The 20,932-nt window shown below is 41.0% G+C and overlaps 1 protein-coding gene across 1 annotated transcript in view; it reads right to left on the minus strand.

The window, feature by feature from the left end:
- Window positions 1-1,943: 1,943 nt before the first annotated feature.
- The window catches only part of pid1 (phosphotyrosine interaction domain containing 1), a 30,945-nt gene continuing 11,956 nt past the window's right edge, over window positions 1,944-20,932 (minus strand). The window contains exon 3 of the mRNA XM_067594481.1: window positions 1,944-4,569. Within this exon, the coding sequence (XP_067450582.1) occupies window positions 4,069-4,569 (501 nt within the window). The 3' untranslated portion in view covers window positions 1,944-4,068. The remainder of the gene's footprint in view (window positions 4,570-20,932) is intronic.

Below are 20,932 nucleotides of genomic sequence, written 5' to 3' on the forward strand. Positions count from 1 at the left end.
GGGCCCTTGGCGGGCAGATAGACAGCCGGTTCTGGGACTTGGAGGAGGAAGAGCAGCCAGCTGGAGCAGTAACAGAGTGGTATTGTGAGCTGACTGACTGACTGACGCCTCAGCGGAACAGAGACGCAGGCTGCCGGGGTGGCCTCTTTCTGGGGCCCCTCTGTGCTGATGCGCTGCTTGAAGTGGGTCAGACAGACACAAGAGCACAGTGGAGAGCAATCAGAGGGGTGTACGCTCAGCAGAGCTCCAAGACAAAGAGGCATCTAAACAGGGGAGCTTGTGTACAGTGAGCTGGAAGAGACAGGGGCAGAAGGTTTTGTTGACGTTGTGTTATAAAACCTCCAGAGCAGAGATGATTATCAGTATTGTGGTCAAATTATGGTTGTGGTTGACTGTACAAGACTCCAAATTCTGTTCAACAACAGAACAATGTTGCTTGTGTTTTAATATAAACCATTGCCAAACTGGTGGATAAAGATAAAAAATGAAATCTGCTATGTACACATACATGTTCACTTGGTGTAAAAATTTCATCAAGGTGCTTAAATGTCACCTGTTTTTTGTTCCCTGCATGTAATAGCAGAACAATCTGTTTCCCTCCTGCCATATACAAAATGAAGATTATCATCATGAGGAGTTAGACTGTTAAAGTCCAGATTAAACTTCCGTATCATGACGGATTTCCGAGCAAAACAGGATAGACAGGCAGGACATAACATTGGGAGGAATTTTATTTGAATGTTGAAAAGTGAGCATGTCATAATGAATCTTAGCTCTGTGCCACTAAAAGTTGAAGACTGATTGATGGGTGGATGTCATGATATTATTGGCTGAAATTGGTTCAAGCCTACGTAATCATGTTATGTTTTGTTTTACAGGAAGAAAACATGGTTGGATTTTGATATAAGAAATTGATTTTTTTGGCTTATCTTGTTAAACAGGTGCACAATATGACCAATGATGTGATCTAAAAGGATTAAAAAGCCATTTTTCATTTCATCTCGATTTGAATGACAACATGATAAGGCCTCTTTGAAAAAAAATGTTCAAAGCAGAGGCTGTTGCTGTAGTTTCCAGAGGGAGGCAGTGTTCTCATTCAGCGCACATAAACATTCTTCACAGCATCCATTTTGCCTCCAATTCTCTGCAGCTCTTAAACTGTAAAATGATCGCCAGCCATAGAAGCAGCGAGCTGCTAGTTATCTTGTTATTGATGTGGGCACTGAGGAGAAAGGACTGCCACGTTCTGGTGGGCGAGAGGCCGGAGCACAACAACACAATAAAAGAAAGATGGAATGCCAGGAATGGGAGAGTAAAACCTCCCTCAGAGAACAGACAAAGCTGTGGCTGTGTCACACTTAAAACCTGGAGCATGTTTGGAAATACCATAAAGTTGAGCTGTTCAGGGGGTTTTGACCACACGCGGTGAAGCAGTTATCAACTACAATGGATGTTCAAACCTGGTCACAATTCAGCCTGAAAATTATTTCAAATATTTCAACCCCACCTACACTTGGCATCTACTATAATCCTATGAAAAAAAAAAAGAATGAATAGCTTGTGTGTTATACATCCAAACACTTCTTAAAGCACACACGACACACTGAGGGTTTTACAAAACTACCTCAAATACTTTGAGAATCACACTCCAGTATGCAGCAACATGTGTGTTTGGTGGTTATGCTTTACATCTGTCTTGGCAGCCTGTCAAGAGCATCATCTGGTTACCAATTCTGTTTGTTCTGAAACTGAACATGCTTTGTATTTATCCTCCCACACACGACCACAGCAGGGAATCCAATAAGTTAAAATCGAGCAGAGTTTAACGAGTAAAAACCTCTTTTAGCCAGGATCTGCTGACATGCGGTGGAGAAGGAGAGAGAGAGAGAGAGAGAGACTGATGTATGTATTTTGAGACAAAACAGACCACACCGTCACATGACTGGTCTTGGTAAATACTTTATATGCAATTGTTTCTTGATCTTTGCAAACACTGTATAGAAAACACTTAAGGTAACATTTTTTCAAACATTTAAAGCGCGCCTGAGCTTTCAGACAGACATGACACAGTAATCTACAGCTTTATAAACATTCTCTCCCTCTGGCCTGTCCATTCACATACACACACACATACACACACACACACACACACACACCTCACCACACTTCCCGCCACATACAATCCCTTCCACACACACGCGCGCATCGCTATCAGGCTCTCCACTTATTATTCACAGTAGGCTTTATAACACTGTTTCTGTATCGTATGATGGTTCTCAATCAACATATTTTTTATTATTTAAAATAGCTATCAACATTTATGCTGTAATATTTGGAAAGTGATACATTTGTATTTACATAAGCTTATTGAGCGGGATTCAAATACAATGTGTGTGTACATATGTATAATCGTATGCAGGTGTGTGTGTGTGTGTTTGAGTCAATGGTCGATTTCCGCCGACAGCTGTTCAACACAGTCCAGTTAGAAAAGAAGAGAGTGGCGTGGAGCTCTGATGTGTTTTCTGCCCCTCAGTCGCTGAGAGAGACGATGCAGGGAAGCAAGGGGAAGCTCCCTTACAGCTGTCTGTGATAGCACGAGGAGAGTACGGGAGACAGAAGTGACCGGAGATGGTGCGCGGCACGTTGGACTCATCATACATTCAGCAGAGGCCAGGAGGCGTCAGTTGTTATCTTGGACGGCTGTGATTTAGGGTCCTACTACAACCTCGCGCTGAGTGACTGGCACATTCAGACTCTCACACTCATGTAGACTTTTTTTCATTTCTTACGAGGTTAAAAGTAAGAAAACGTGGCAAATGGGTATAATACCGTGTCTGATTTTAAAACGCCTCCATAAGCATCAAAAACGGATGCTTCCAGGGCGAGAAGTCTTCACTTCCAGCTAGTCATACGATATCCCCCTTCCTCCTCCTACTAATCCTCACCTTTTCTCTTTCACACATAGAGATGCAAGCACTCGTGTACATTCATATACACAAAAAGTACAGAAGCAATTACACCTACATACACACACAGAAAAACAACAAAAAAAAAAAAGGTTTGCACACACATATGGCCACACGTACACATTGGGACCTGGGTAAGAGACCAAACTAATGTGAGAGGAAAGTGAGGCACATAATCTGACAGGCAAAATACAGCCCGAATTTTGGTATACTCAAAACAGAAGTCAGATGTGGATGATTAAGGTGTTGCAGGCTTTCAGCCTTTTGCGAGAACTTCTAAAATGTAACATCTACTTAGCACCTATACCCTTCCAGGTGCCTTAATCTGAATCTTTAAGTACCTATTAAACAGAGACAGAGGTAGAAACTCTGGCTCCATTGTCCACATGAGTAAAAGCCATATTGGCAAATCGTTTTGGGGTTCAACTTGGACTAAGGTACCATCGTGATGACATGAGTAGTGCTTAAAAGGCTTAGCTTTTCTTTCACATCCTCATTTGCTATTACCAAGGTCAAAGGCATTGTAACAGAGATCCACATAATTAAACATTTAAAGAATTTATGTGCTCCAACAGTCTCATAAACTCTGGGTTGGGACCCAAAATAAGTCACAGGCCTATTTTTGCTGGGTCCCTAAATGGCAAGAGTAGCAACAGATTTTTCATGAGTTGGGGTCTGAAGAAAAGGGACTGCATTTTGTTCTTCCCTTGATGAGAAAAGCTTAAGAACCACAAACAGTGTCTCCTCTGGGTGCAGGAGTGACAGTGGTGGGAAATGGATATGTCTAGTCAATCTCTTGAGGGCGTTTACAGAGGTGCTTGAGAGGCCCCCTGTGGGTCTTTGAGGGCCATTCATTAAAAGTGGCAGCACTTTTCTATCCCTGTATTTAATGTATGTCTTTTGTCTTTTACTTTCCCTTTATTGAAAAGCTATGTCATCATCCTGGGCGTGTTGGTTAACGGGGTAAGTTAATTTTGTTCCAAATTGATAACAGAAAGAGGGACAGTAGGGAGAATGAGAGAGAGCAGGTAATCTGTCCATCCTTCCAGTCACCCCTCGCTTTGTTAGGATGGGTGTTCAGGGGGTTTAGGCGAGTGTCAGTTCAACCGTCGTCTGGGGTCGAGTCTTCAGGGGTGGATGAGTCCTCGGCGAAGTCGTCCGACGAGCCTCTCTTGTGGATGCGGCCGTCGCTGCGCATGCTGTGGAAAGTCTTGCGGAAAGCCTCCATCATCGAGTGCGCCAGCTTCTTAGCCTCCAGCTTGCTCTCGCACTCCACGGCGTGGCAGTCCATCTGGAAGGACAGGTCGTCGTTGATCTCCCGGTAGATCCAGGCAAACACGTTGGGTCTGACGCTGTGGTCGGCTGTGCAATAGGCGATGCGCGCCACTTGGTAGGTGTCCATGGTTACTGAGGCCTCGCCGTGCTCATCCAGGTGGTGAAGACGCACCTGGAATGGCCGAATCTCCAGCAGAGAGTTGCCCGCGGGGCAGGTGCCCTGCTGCTGGGTCAGGGCACGGCGCTCTACCAGACCGACCACCGCCGACTCTGTGCAGCCAGACAGGAACTGGGTCCCAAAGATGGTCACCTTGCCCAGGTAGGTCACCTGCAGGAAATGAGACACACACACAGATACTATTAGACTTGCATAAAAAAGGTTTCTTTTTCCACTAGGACAACCTATAACGACCATAAATACGCAATTGGCCACTGATACACCACTACCCTTTCAACAGAGTCACAGCTGTAAATGGAAAAAACAACAGGAAAGGGATTCAAAAACACCATAAAAATGTCAAAAGATCATATATCTTGTAAAAAACCCTGCTCCTCGGATGAAACGTTCCCTTTCATACTGAGAGATTCCTCCAGGAAAGTGTCAAGAAGATTCACGTGAAACATTTGTGACCTGAAAAAGGAGCATCCGCAGAACATTGGACGGTTCTACAAAGAACTTATGTGTTTGTGTTCAGCTTTAACACCAGGATACTACAGGTCCCTTGCTGAGTCACTGTCATGATGTAAGAACATTGTTATCAGGGTAAAAGATGGTCCAACTCACTACTTAATGGGTCTTTATCTCTTTCTAGTGGAGTGTACACAAAGTGTCTAGCAGAGGTAAAACAGAGCAAAAACATTATTTTTAAAAAGCAAAGTTGGGCCAAATTTTTTATTTTGAAATCACCTCCAGACGTTTTCAATATCAAAAACATTCTTTGTAAAAGGTACTGAAAGGTCATCAATGTGGAGCAAAAGTGTAATAATTCATTCCACTGTCAGTTAATGAATTTAATGTTCAGATTACCTCTTTACGTTAATTAACCCCAAAAAACTGGGGTGCCTTAAGTCTCTCTGCATAGAGGAAGATGTGTTTTAAGAGCTAGTGGTGGTGATAAAAGGCTCTACTAATTTTCTGTGGTAACCGTGCTGACATGCTGACGGTTGTGTGTTCTTTCCCAAAGAGAGAAAACACTATGTTGAGCTGTGGCTGCAACAAGGACCATAGAATACCATAGTAATGACACCACATACCAGCAGAGCGATAGACTGAGGAGATGGAGAGGGATAAGGGGAGAGAGAGAGAGCTAAGACGTGAACAAAGCTGGAGTTTTCAGGGGGAACGTGGCCAATTGCAGAGCGGTCCAGGAATAATGGCTGACTTGTGTGCTTTCTCTACATGGTGTTCTTTATGGCTTTATAAAAATACACAGAGGAGGAGCCTGCTACGAGTCAAACACTCAAAAGAGTTTTCACTCCTGTCTGTGTTTATACTGGGGCAGGGGAATACTCCTCTCTCAAGAGTTCATTACAGCTGGCTTATTTGCAGCACACATTTGACACATGGCTGCAGATAGGTGCAATGATAAGTGTGAATAGATAACTGAACATCAAGCAAAGACGTGTATTATATAAGTATATAGATGTGACCTGCAATTGTGGATTTAATATCAAGCCAGTCTGTGGTCAATCACACTTTCCCCTAAAGAGATTTCATTAATATTTTATCTTCAAGTATTTCCAATTCTTACATTTTATCATTCTGATAACAGCAAATCAACACATACCAATGTCAGACTGACACAGAACACCAGAAACATGACAGAAAGCAGACACCAGTGTCCTATTTTATTTATCATATGATCTGACTGCTTCTCTTCTTTCACAAGTTTTGTTTAGTCTGCAACCATCATGTCTACCTTTCTCTGCCGTGATTCTGACTGAATGGGATCTTTCAGAGTGCGCATGTAGAACAATCAGCCAGTCACTGGCTCTCTGAGTCCGCCAGCCTCTCGGTTAGATGGGCAGTTAGACTTGCGTAGGATAGGAGTAGCATTTACCAAAAAGCTACAGATGAAGCTACCCTTTAGTTAGGGTAAAACGTTGTAACGTGCCAAATTCTTTTGTCAAATCATGTACTGTACGTAATCCAACAGTTGTGGAGCCCAAAAGAGTTCTTTCCATCCTTAATTACACACAAACACATGCATGTTAGAACTAGAAAATCATATAAAAACATGAAGAAATGAAAATAATGGAGAAGTGGAGCGACAGTACAATGGTGTGGGGGGGGGGGGGGGGAGAGGAAGCTAGTGATGAATAGAAAATAACAGAAACAAACTGTAAAATGTAATATTAGCATTAGCATCATTTATTCCCTCTCCACTACCTTTAAGGGAAAAGTTCAACATTTTGGAAAACGCACTTATTTGTTCTCTTTATAACAGTGAGATGAGAAGGGAGATATCAATATCATGTTTGAGAGGGGTATCAATGTTCTCATCTCACTCTCATAAAGAAAACTAATAAATTCCCCAAACTTGCTGAAGTATTCCTTTGAATCAATTGAAGGATGTTTCTGATATAGCTCCCTTTTATAAACAAGACACATTTATGAAATATAAGACGACTACATAAATATCCTGCAAACAAAAAGTTAGCAACTCATGCTACAAATTTAATGATTAAATCAGAGATATGTCTCCAATGTGGGCGATAACACTCTCCTGGTTTTCTAGAAGGCAAAACAATGTAGAAAGATATATAAAAATATTGCATGTGGCAGTCAAGCCGACTGGTGAATGATACTATTAAAAAAAACTATCAGAAAGATCCGTATTGAAGCTTACTCAAAAGTATTATCCGTGGTATCTGCTCCAAATATAAAACACCAGTATCCTACCACTATGGTGGATGGTGGTGGCCCCTGAAATACCGCGACTGCAGCGTGACATGACATTGATTCCCAGTTTCCTGTATGCAACAGTAACAGATCCAGTCAGGGAAAGCAGCTGCCTCCTCATGCCTGGTTTTCATAAGCGGCGACCGCTGGGTGGGACATGCAGCCTTTGACCGGATCCATCATTCAGCTGAGTACCACAGATCTGCAGGAGCAGCCTGGAGGCAGGGTGGTTTGCTAGTCGACCACACTGACACCCTATCGCAGCCAAAAGGCGGTCAGTCACTCAGCCAGCCAACAAATCCAAAGACCGCGCCAAAATACATCAACCATCCAAAGTGTGCTATTTCTATGTTGAACAGCAATAAAGAGTCGTTATAGACTTCTTTTCTTTGTCTCTCCTATTTTGATATCGAATTACTTGTTTAAACTTTGATCGTTTCTTCTAAATGGCCGGCTTCCTAGTTGAATGAGGGCAAACTGCTTTGCCAGGTTTAATTTTCTTGGAGCATCTGGGTGTTGGCCAAAACACTGAAAGGCAGCTGATGTCTTCTCTCTATCTATAGGCTATATGTCCGCATTACTCTTCGTCTTTGTTGATGCTTTGTTCATTTCTGCTCAGAAAGTGATGTAATTAAAGTGCCTGCAAATAATGTTCACAACTCAGGAGGAGAGGATTTCATTTTGCCCCAACTAATCAATAGTTACTGCCAACGTTAATTGATTTTAAACTTGACAATAGTCACACAAAGTTAAAAAGCTTCCTCTGTTTACATGGAAGAGGTGTTAAAGAGAGGGAAAGGGGAAAGAGAGAAGTATTGTAGAAAGATCAAGAAAGGACAGGTAGAAAAGCAATCATCTTCATTTGAGGTAAACAAAATTAAATTGCTATAATTGGTATAATACAAAACACAGGATTTACTGAGTAAACTGTTGGCACGTCGTCAGAGTTTGCATGTCTGGCCATGCATGTCTTTGAACTATTTGGGCTGATTGTTAAATTTCTCTCTGAGTTTGAACTTCTTTCCAACTGCAATGCTTCATCACTCACTGACTGGAACTGAAGATCTGGAACTTTTCTCTGTTGTGAGCCAGACAAGTGGAGTGAACACAGACCAGACCAACAAGTATGTGACAACAGGTGTGTGCGTGTGTGTGTGTGTGTGTGTGTGTGTGTGTGTGTGTGTGTCTGCATGTCTGACCAAACATTTGAGTTTGTTTCTTTAGCTGAAGAGGAAATTGTTGAATTTCTTGAGCAGGAAAGATGACAAATAAAAACTGTTTATAGGGCCTTGTTCATAAAAAAACAGATACACCACTAAAACTTGGATGTTTTTTTTTTATCTGCAGTAGTTGAATAACCCGTTTCAAATGCAACATTTTTCCTCCTGGGCTTAGACAACACTGACCCCATTTACACTTGGTATTAAAATGTGGTCTAGGTGAATATAGCATCTGTATAAGGAACGCTGAATGTTTGTGCATTCATGAACACGCAGTCACACTGAATGCAAAACTAAATGTGGATTTTATAAAGTTTGGGAATGCCACATAAGTCCTAGCAGGCAAGGCTGCTAATAGCAATGTCATAAAAAAAATGAATAAAACCTTCAGAGGATGCTAGTATTTCGATATAAACACATCACAAAACATGAGACGCTGTTAGACTGAACTCAGTAAATGACAGTGATCAACTGCACGATCCTCCCCATCAGGCTCGCTTTGCGGTAACTAATCATAGTTGCATGTTGGAATATCAAAACCATTTTTTCCAGTCCAAGACACTGAAGGCAAATTATTCATTGTGTCACATATGAGGGATGCATCTGAGGACCATGTGTGTTTGAATGGAGTCACAAATAATTCACACAATATATAGCGTAAAACAGAAATTTTAAAAGGGGACATATCATGCACATTTGCAGGTCTATATTTATATACTGGGGCTCTAGTGGTATATCAGACAGGCTAAATTAAAGCTCTACATTATCTAATGCTAGCCAGCGGTTATACATAACATTTGTTAGCCTAGCACTAGCTAATGTTAACTAGCTTAGGTAATGTTAAAACTTAAACTCATAACAATCTGGAATTGCGCATCATAATTGGTTTCGGCCTCTCCTGACTGACAGTTATTTGTTAGCTAAATTCACTAATGTTGTCGAGCTAGTTAGTTAGCTAGCTAACTCCCTAAGACCTAGCCTGCTAGATACCTAACCTGTGGAAGCAGGTGGTAATTCTGCTGGCGTCCTCGTTGTTTCCCCTGCCAGCTCTGCTACTAGTCCTGCTGCTGGAGGGGTTATTTCGGTCGTCTCGACCTCAGGGCTTGCAGCTTTGAAATATCCAGTTAGCTTGGTGATTTGTCTTAACAGCTGTGACTCCCGCTGCCCTTTCTGTCTTTGATATCTGGGTTTTTGAGCTACGCTTTCACATTTTTTTTCCAGACATTTTTGCAAACGTGGCTTTTGAAGTAAACTTCTACTCAAGCCAGGAAACTGCCATACGTATAAACAGTTGAAGAACAGCAACTCATTCAATGGACGATCAAGACAGGCAGGTCATACATTTACCGATCACAGGGGCTTTAATTTATTTTTTCAGGGTATCAACCTCTCTTCTCCCTAGTGAATTTTATTTTATTTATTTTTTCCCTGAGCCTCGTGGGCTCTCTCGCGTCGTCAGGCCCCAAGGCTGGAGCCCTGGTAAGCAAGTGCATTAAAACAGCGTGGTCTGGAAGCAGGCAGCTTGCAGAGGTGGACTCGAGACAAATTACCGGGTGACTTTAACAGCTGCAATATGTGTGTGTGTTTATCTGTGTCTCTTTCTGAGAGAGTGTGAGTTTATCAGGACCGTCTCCAAAGATACATATCATGGGTTATGACTGGAACAAGGAAGAGACACACTGACTCAATGATCGTAAATTCTGCAGATGGAGAAGAGACCTGATGCAGGTTGGACTCACTGACAGTGCAGAAATTAGACGCTTTCTGACTCTCCAAGCCAAACTTTTGAGACTTGTGGGGCTGCTCTGTATGAAGAAAACCACTTGCGGTATGTGCGTGTCACTAGACTTTCTACACATCATCAAGCCCTGTATAAAATTGATACATCAATCCGTCCATCCCAGACCAGAACACATCTGCTGTCCTGTGCTCTGGCTGCCTGCTCACCAGTCGTCTAAGTGCTGGCATGTCAGGCAGGCATCTTAAATCATTCCAGAGATCTACAGAGTCCTCCCCTTTGTTTCAACTTTCCATGTGTTTCTCCTCCACTCTGAAACCCTGTTGTCTACTTTTCGCTTAACTTCACTTTCTCCTCTCTTTTTTACTTCCCTGCACACATCATCAGTCCCCCCCCCCCGCCCCCACTTTCACCTCTCGTCTATCCTCACATCCCCTCTACTGTTCTGTTCAGTGCTCCCTTCTATGGCTAATTGTTAATTGTTCCATACCGTCAAACTGAAGATATTGATTCCATGTGAAGTGATACACAGACAGAAATAAAGATCCGTGAGAGGAGCGAAGGCCTTGGGGGCTGCAAAGAAGGAATGCTACAGCACAGAGAGAAATGGAGCAAACATTGACAGAAAAAACAGACAGAGGCTGAAGAAAACTATGAGGAACAAGGGAAAAAAGTAAAGGTTGAAATGTAAACTATCCACTGGACTTCTTCAGACAAGAGACTAAATATATGTGTGTGCGCATGTGTGTATTTTTAATGCAAGTAGATACCGCAGCTATAGGATGCATTACATTTGTACTGTACCTGCTTTGTGGGAGAGACAAAAATCAAAGAAAGGCATGTGAGAGTGTTTGTGAGTATGACAGAGAGAGGGGAGGAGCATGGTTAAACATTTGCATGTGTGGTGAGACATGTGGCCACCATTACTGACTCTTGGTTTATGGAAGACATTGTCCTTTCCTATTCTCTCTCTCTCTCTCTTTCACGTACGCATGGGAAAACACACACTTGGAGAGATTAGCATTCAGATATCTCAAACTTTTAGCTCAGTGGTTCCCAACATGGGGGTTGGGACACTCCAGGGGGTCTTAAGATACATCTGAGGGGTCACAAAATGTTTAAAGGGATAATTAAGACAGATGGTTTACAGCCATGTTAGCGGCTGACAACCCTTGGATGGTTAACGCTAGATTAAAAGTTAAGGGATCATCAAAGTTATTACAATTCACCTTTGACCGACCAACCGCGTTGCCATTTCGAGAGCCACGCCACTAGTAGGGCTGAGCGATATGGACAAAATCAAATATCACAATATTTTTGACCAAATACCTCAATTTTGATATTATGACAATATTGTAGGGATGACTATTGGTGCTTTCACAAAATATTTACACAATGAGATTTTTGATAAATAATCATCAGTAATGTGGATACAATGAGTAAGTGGGTAAAGGGAAATAGTATAACAGCTAGTGACAGTCTTGTAAGTTCAGAAAATTATATCACTTTACTGTAATGCAGCCTTTAAACCCAGGAAAAGACAACACTTATGCCATATCACGATATAACAATATCCAAAATCTAAGACGATATCTAGTCATATCACAGTATCGATATAATATTGATATATATTACCCAGCCCTAGCCACTAGTATTTCTGTTGCTCTAATTTTTGCTTTTTTTTCTTGTCTAGCTATTTCTACCTCTTTCGGGCCTCCAAATTCACTCTGATGACATGATCTGACAAGGAAAAATCACTTTTTGGTTCAAGTGCTCATAACTTATATCCTCACTGAGGCCATGATGTGATTTGGTGTCACAAGAACATACTGTCTCATTCTGAGCGGTCAAAAACTAAAACAGTTGCAAATCACTGCTCTGCTTCCCAACGTCTTGGTTTATCTGTGCTTAAGGACACATAAAGCAATTATTAGGCATGTTGTGCAAATATGTGCATGCTGGCTTCAGCTATGTCTCCACATGTTTACAACAAACACTATTACTTATTAAAAACATATAATGAAGCACATACATGCCAACACTGTCACTCTGTCACCGCTGTTTATAAGCGCAACACTTTCTGTGTTAAATGATAAATGAGTCAAACAGATTTTAGCATTTAACTTTTATTTGATGAATCACGTGATGCAAACCCAACAATGCCTGAAAAACCACATTTATGGAATGACAAGGGAGAAGCAGACAGACACAGAGTCAGGGAGCGAGAGAGAAATGTATTGTTGTAAACAGATGGGGAGAAAAGCTGATAGAAAGAAAGTGAATGCAAAGAACGACAGAAGAAAGTGAGAGATCCACAGAGGGAGACAGAAAAAACATCCGCAGCCCTGCAAGCGAGCCGGTGGGAAGAGAGACAGGAACATCCTGGTCCACTCACGCACAACACACACTGTCTATGTGTCTGTCTGTGTTAGCGTGTGTGTATATTTGTGTGTAAGCACACAGGCATGCATGTGCGTATGAGAGGTGTAGAGCTAGGGCAGCTGCTGCTGCTGCTGCTGCTGGAGCCACAGCTGGTTCAGCTATCAGCAGAGAAAGGAACAGAGGAGATGAGAAGAAAAGAGGAGGAGGTATGGGAAAAGGAGGAGGAGGAAGAGAGACTTGGAGGAATCAGCGAGGACATACCTGTCCCTACGGAAAGGCTTTGGGAACATGGAGAAAGAAGAAGAAAGGGGATGGGATGACAGGAAGAGGGGCTGAGCGCAGAACAAGGAGGTAGTTGTTGAGGAAAGCAGTTGGGTCCTGTTGGATCAGATCTGGGAACAGACTGTAATGTGAAGGTACAAACAGTCAGCAACACTTCTGGAACTTGTCGTTTTAGCATCAAGCTCTTTCCCAGACACTGGTCCAAGGACAAACAGGTGGTGCAGACAAAACACACAGTCTATCTGTCATTCTGGGCCTGTTTTCTTCCCCGCCTCCACTGTGCCATCCAGTTGTAAGTTTGTGGTCTTTTCCAAATGGCCTGAAATAAGAATGTGTTGTTTTTGTTCATACTTTAGCAGTTGACTATTTGGAAATCCATCAGACCAGTATCTGGCAGTGGTGACTATGGTTGGGCCGATGTAAAAATTTTCAAACTGGTTTGATATTAAGCCAAATACTGGACCACCACTAGGTGTCGCACATGACTCAGCTGCTCTTGAATGGAACATACTGAGAGCCCGTGAATTAGAGTACAGCGGACAACTGAATGACACATAGTATACAACAACCATTAAATTTAACTCTTCTTCTTGTGTTACGGTGTTGTGTGTAGCTGCAGTGTTTCCTTTTTAATAGCCGGGAACACCGCGGCTACACACAACACAACTTGGCTATGCTATGCTATACAAGCTAATTTTAAAAGGAACAGTTTAACATTTTGGGAAATTGTTTATTTGCTTTCTTGCAGAGTTAGGTGAGAAGATTGATACTACTTCAATGTCTGTACTGTGAATATGGAGCTACAGCCATCAGACTGTTAGCTTAGCTCAATACAATGACTGGCAATTGGCCTCAACATCGAGCCTGGCTCTGTCCAAAGGTAATAAACTCTGCCTGCCAGTACCTTTGAAGCTCAGCAAAATATATTTAGTGAAGTGTAAAAATTAAAATTTGCTATTTTACAGGTGGTCATGTTACAATTGCCAGGCCTATTGCCACAAGTAGAAACTCAAGAAAGTTATGTGTTTACATTAAGATTTACCAGATTTCTCATACCATTCCTTCCTATTCCTTTATTCAAAAGTACCAGCACCCCTGTAGCCTTGTGGTTAAGATGCAGACCACATAACTCGCTATGTATGTGGTTCACTTCTAGCTGTGGACCTTTATTGCATGCGATACCCCTCTTTCTACCCTTTTTTCCTGACTCTCTGCCCTTTCAATTATTAAATAAAAAGCAAAAGAAAAACTTTTTAAGTTACATTATTCAAATGGTGTTGAAAGCAGATGCACAAGCTATATTTTCAATTATTCTACACATAAATGAAAATTCATAGATTAAGCAGCCTACTCAGTAGCCTATCAGCCAATATTAGCTTATTGCAGATATATTGCATTGGCATATGTCCGATGAGTAGCAAGTAGTAACAAGAAAATAAAATTCATGGAAACTGTGTGTGTATTTTATGTGTTTATGTAAAAATATTAATATCAAATTAATATCAATATCAAAAATCCAGTAGCCCTTTGGCTGTAGTCAGTATGGCACTGGAATAAAGACAGTTAGTGAGCCCAGTGTAAAAACGAAACACTGTGTACTAAAGGTAAAACACAAACGTCACACTGTCAGAGAGGGAGGTTACCCTGGCGTCCTCCCTCAGTAGGCCCCTGTGTCTGGATCCCCCTACATGACTGGGAATCCACTGCTTGGGAATGCAGCATTCTTGAGGAGGTTGTTAACATTCCTCTAAACTTATTGAATCAGCACAGCACAGCTGGCTCTGCTTGCCACGGCATGCAAAGATGGATGAGGTTTTTTTTAAAAGTGCTGTGTGTACTTGCTTGTTTGTGTTAGGGTTGCGCGGTGAGAAGAAGGTGCTGTGTATATGTGTGTGTATATATGTGTGTGTGTGTGTGTGTGTGTGTGTGTGTCAGTGCGACACAGAGTCTGAGTGTTTCAATGTAAGTCAAGACAGGAGCACCTCAGTGTATATGAAAGAAGCTTTCACATCCATGACCCCTTGTGTACAGCCTACTATAGCATAAGAAATCTCCATATGATGGCAATAAAATTTGTTTTAAGACTCCACATTAACTTTTTAGTCTGGTGACACTGGTGCCAGGAGCATTTTCAAATACTGACCACAAAATTTGGTCTCAACCACAAATTTGCTGCAGTGCCAAAGTGTATTCCTGTGTTTTCCTTACCATCACATGCAAATAATTTAACTGGCTCCATCAGGAGAAGGACTACTACAGATTTTTGCAGAGACATTGTTCTGTGCATAAATATAAAATATGTTAATGGGGGGAGAGCAGATCCACTCACATCAGACCATTCTGATTCTTGTCACACCGGAGAAACCAGTAAAATGTTAATTGGCATTGGGAAGATTTTTACTTGAATATGTAAGTAGAATTGTTGTTCTCTGTCTATGTGAAGATCCCTTTGATCCAACTTGGTGGTTCAGCTAAATAACAACTAACAATTATTTTCATAATCAATTAATCTGACAATCATTTTCTCACTCAATTAAATCATTTTGGCTGTAAAATGTCAGCAAATACTGAAAAACGTCTGTTATAATATCCCGCATCCCAAGTTGACGTCTTCATGTGTCTTTTTTTGGTCCGACCAACAGTCTTAAACCCAAACATATTCAGTTTACTATAATGTATATTATGACAAAGAAAAGCATCAAATTGTCACATTTGAGAAGCTGGAACCAGCAAATATTTGGGATCTTTGCATTAAAAAGAAACTAAAACACTTAAGCACATTGAGTTTACGCCTGTTGTATGAAATATGCTATATAAATAAATTTGACTTGACTTATTCAATCATCAAAATAGTTGCTAATTAATTTTCTCATCAACTAATTGTTGCAGCTCTAATGGAAATGATCCTGTGGTGAAGGTCACAGCCTTCTTGTGTCACCGCCCGTTAATCAGGTTGATTTATCTGATTTCAGTTGAAGATCCTAACCAGACCTTACAGAATCAAATATCACAATATGTATTTAACTAAATACCTAAAGATAGATGGATATAATATATGACTGCTAGTGCATTCAAAATATTTAAAACACAATATTTCTTTTTTTCTGATAGAAAATCATTGATAATGTGAATATGATGACTAAACTGAGATCATATCTGTTAATTTCATTACATTACAACCCTGAACTGCAGCCCAGTCTGGCTGCTCCACTGATGAGCAGCAGTGCCAGCAGAGACAACACACCACTCAACCTGAATCCAGACTATCTTTAACACCTTTCCACTCCAGTTGTCATACAAGCATTTGAATAACAAAATAGCAAGCCAATAATTCTCAAGTCAATAATTCAGTAAATCATGTCTTAATCTATAAACACACACGCAAAAATACAAGAATATTGATACAAGGGCTCCAACAGACAGCATCACAGACACACACACACACATTCACCAGGGAACTGGGAGCACCGGTCATCTCAGCTGAGAGGTTGCTAATCATCTAAATGTCATCACTGTGTGTTCTGTTCTCTGTTCGCTGGAGAAGAAGTGATGGTACGCCCAGCACACTGACTGACATCAGAATACCAAGTACAGCAAGACAAAAAGCCTCTCTGGCTAACAGATTAGATAAAGACATAATAGGACCAGTGTGGCCCTGGGCTGTTGGCTTGAATGGCGTCAAGTTGAGAGAATCATACACTATCAGTCATTTGGGTTTCACTAAACAGTGTACAACCTGTGCTCCTAACTAGTGTTGCAACTGACAATAGGCCTTGTTTCACAGCAGACATTTTGTAATGTTGTACTAGTGAAAAGACAGGTGTTGCTAATGACTTTAACAATGGCTCTGTTGTATTCGAGTGTCCTAGTAAGTCATGACAGTGTAACAGCCAGCCAGTATGCACAATACCAGGAGTCTGAAACTGAAGCAGCTAAGTGGAATTCAGCCATTAATTTTATTATTTACACCTGTGCCTTTTTCCTACTGTGTCAAAGGTCTATTAATCACATTCAGCCTAATGACTGTCAATCACACCTTTATGGCAACGCCCAGGTGAGAGCGGTGTTTCTTTCTACCTTTATAACTTTGTTCAGTGTGACAACGCACTGTCCAACTGTTAATTAACACCTATTAAGCAACAAATTCACAGTTTTGAGCTTTCTATGCCTTTAAAAGGAATAGTTTGACATTTTGGGGAATCTGATTCATTTTCTTGCCAAAATTTAAATGAGAGGAATGATAAAACTTTCACGTTGTCTGTTAATGCTACAGCTACTGTCAGCGGCCGGTTAGCTTAGCTTAGCAATAAGAAACCGCTTCCTGTCAAGAAATAGTCTGGCACAAAATCTCCAATTAAAATGAAAGATGTTGTTTTTTAAACTTTTGTACTGATTAAACAAACAAGATATAATGTCTTAATTAGTGAGCTTTAGAGGTGCTAGCAGGCAGATTTTGTTAGCTTTGGACAGAGCCAGGCTTGCTAATTTCCCCTGTGTCCAGTCTTTATACTAAACTAAGCTAACCAGCTGCAAGGTGCAGCCTTATGTTTACCAAACAAACAAGATCTTCTCATTTAACTCTCAGCAAGAAAATGAATAAGCGAATTTCGAATAATAGTTTCAGCTTTACTCTCAATAGACTGAATTGAAACACAACAAAATCACGCGTAAACACGTGAATTGTATTTTGAGCAGACTCCAAAAGTAATTTAACATTTATCTTGGAGTATGACTGAGAAGCTGGCATAGCTGCAGAGTGCAATGAACACATTTTCTCAATGGATGTGAAGTGGGCGACATTGACAGCAGCAGGCCAGGCAGGCAAAGATGAGAGGTGGCCTTTCATCCATGCTAGCTGTTAGCTTTGGCAGCGGGACAGCGGCCCTCAGCCAGCCTTCCTGCCTGCCTGCAAACTGGGAGCACAACTGGGGGCTGGGAGAGGACTGAGTGAAGCAGGAGGGGGATGAAGAATGGAAAAAAGGGAATGTAAAACAGTCCATGTGGTTAATAAATGGTATCATATTGTGTTGTAGCACATAAAACCCGAGCAGGAAGGATGGCAAGGAGTAGCAAAAAAGACCATTGTTTCCTCAGTTTTCTCCCTTTCTCCCATTTCAACGCAGAGGAAAATAATGTCTGGGAGCAGAGGTGCTAAAGCAGGTGGGCAGACAGATATGCAGACAGGCAGGTAGTGACTCAGACAGGAAGTTACACAAGCTAACAGATGCAGGCGGTGAGGCAGACGGACTTGCATACTGTAAGGAGGTAGCAGACAGATTTTTTTTTTTTTTTTTTGTGGCTGGTATTCTGCTGAATAGCTGTAGTGGTATCCATGGCAACATGGCTTGGCATCCTCGGTAAAGCTGGAAAGAGCAGAGAGTACAGAGGAGAAGGCAGCGAGTGGATGTTGGGATTCACACTAGACAGAGAGGGATATCAAGTCCAACTATGGGCACCGTTCACCTAGGCGTTACATCAATATTTATCTATCACAGCAGTGATTGCCGATAGGATGATACAAGAAGCGGCTGTGTGTTGCTGCAGCCTGGATTCACTAATGTGCAGTGAAATCTATGCATCATCACACTGAAAATTAAAATTTTGTCCAAGTTGTTGGGTTGTATGTTAAGCCACAAAACTGGTAATTAAAAGTTACCAGTCATGCGAGTTGGGAAATTAAGTATGACGCACTTAACACCGGGAGAGAGATGAGTCAATAACGTGTGACAACACTACATCATGGAGTTAAAGCTGTAGTATGTGAGTTTTTAAACATTTTTTTTTTTGTTGGTATGCTCTAAAGAACATCTTAATGTGGAGAGTTGTTGTTAAAGGCTTCTGTGACTCAGGCTCATTGAACAGCCTGGCAGCAGCATATAGATACTTCCTTCTCAAGTTTTTAAGCAAGCCTCGTCCTTCTAACCAATAAGAGAAGGCCAAAGTATAGGTAGGTAGGAGCTCACAGATGTCAATCAATAGATGAACGCACGTCTTCCTCTTTTAGTGAGGCTCCAAGCTCACATGCAAGAATGGGAAAGCACCTTTACGTCCAGTTCCTGGGGAGAAATCAATACACCAGGGGCCCACAGTCATGAGAATGCAGAAGTGAAGGGCAGGGAGGAGGAGGAGTGCAGTCATTTGCTTTTGAGTCTCATGCTAGCGCTAGCTTGATTTCCAGAACTTGCATATTGTAGCTTAAGTATGAAGTAAAAAGTCATAAAGATCCAGTGAAATAAAAGATAAATTATCCAAGTTTTTATCTGTGCATTCGTTATCGTGTTATCTCTTGGTACATGCCAAATATACATGTTTTTAAATCCTTTTTGAGTATGTATACATCACATTCTTTCTCCTTCATATTCCTGCATAAGATTTAATATTTTTATGACTCCCCCTGCACTTGGGTTTAAACATAATTACCCAATTAAATCTGATTTAGGGTGACCTGCTAACTCCGATCATATAAAGCCATACCCGACTGCTAGCTAGCAGAGCATGAAAAGTGAATTTGGATGAGTGTGTTTAGATATGATTTTGGGAAAAACTTTGTTTACATTTCCAAAATATAATTTATTTATTTCTCCTATCTAACAACACAAACTATAACTTTTCAATTACTGTAATTCTCCAGAGACTTATGCTTGCTAAACTATGTCAACTTTAGACAGATCCAATTTCATCCTCAATAGATTTGATCAAATCTAATTGTCACATTACTGAAGCTAAAGATACTCTAAAGGCCATTTCATTGGGCCTTCAAAAACAATAAAGTGTACAAACTGCATGTGGCTGTGCTAAAACCTAATTTGTAAATTCAGTTTGGTCAGTTTGGTAGCTTTATAGTTTATTATGGAGAAGTATCATAAAAAAGGAAGTGCAGTGACTTTATTTCCAGTCATGACATTTTGAGTAGATACTCATTGGTTTACACATATTCTGGGAATTTTCAAGAACCCAAATTAGAGTACCCTGAAGCAACTCTGGTACTGAAACACAATAGAAGAATGCTGATTCTTTGCTAAGTTTTCTGCCAACTGAAATAGCCAAGGGATCGTTTCCATCTGTGTCATGTTTAATATGCAAAGCTGATGAGAATGCAGCAGTGTTCTAGTGTTATCTTACTCGTCTGCTTGTATGTTTTGAGCTAATGAAGAAATGGAAACAGTTATACTTCCCTGCAGTACTCACAAGAGGTGAAAATCTTGCCTGATTTTAATCGGGCCTGGCAGGCTAACAGCTGTTGTTAGGAGACAAGAGGGTGACGAGCAAGAGGAGTGACGAGCGTAACAGGTGAAAGGATTTGTTGTAAATAATACAGTGGGCTTAACAATGTTACATCATCATATTTTTTTAATAATTTAGCAAAGCTGTCATCTGTCAGCTTTTAGTTTTGTGTTCTGTTTTTAATTCAATGGATTAAAGATGATTTTGAACACCAGATTGTATTTATAAATCACATTAAGATTTAAGAGAAAACCCTGCTAATTAACTTGTTTCGGTGTGTTTGTGTGTGTGTGTGTGTGTGTGTGTGTGTGTGTGTGTATGTATGTGTGTGTGTATCCCTCCCAGCCAGACCAAAATCTGTCTGCTCTGCCAGTAAAAACTGACTTATACTGACTTTCACTTCATGTTGACATTTGAACTTTTGACAAATGCTAATGAAGTTTCAGTACAGTTTATGTACATATGTATCCATATATATATATATATACATACATATACACACACACACATACATATATACACACACACGTGTGTCACTGCATGTATGTGATAGTGTGTCTGTGTGTGTCTCTGTACACTCCTCGGTGATCCAACAAACACAGACCAATACCAACAGCAAGCATTGGGACTGTGTGTTCCACTTCTGTGTTTGTTGGCAATAATTTCAAGAGGCAATATTTCTCCTCAAAATTTCAAGGCAGCTGCCAGCTTTGAAATGTTTATTCTTGTTTTAGTTTGCTTCATATAGCGAGGTTAAGTTGGAAAAGCTCAATTACTTTTCAGACATGTTTGTTAATGGTACAGTATTAATGACTGAAACAACGTTTAACTTGCAAAACAAAATCACAGCCACTTGAAGCTGTCTCACATGCACCCATGTCTCTGTTTATGTTGTTATGCTTACAATGCTGTGGCACGGATAGGCAAATACATACACACACAC

This window comes from Thunnus thynnus, chromosome 7, assembly GCF_963924715.1.
Source record: "Thunnus thynnus chromosome 7, fThuThy2.1, whole genome shotgun sequence".
Taxonomy (NCBI): Eukaryota; Metazoa; Chordata; class Actinopteri; order Scombriformes; family Scombridae; genus Thunnus; species Thunnus thynnus.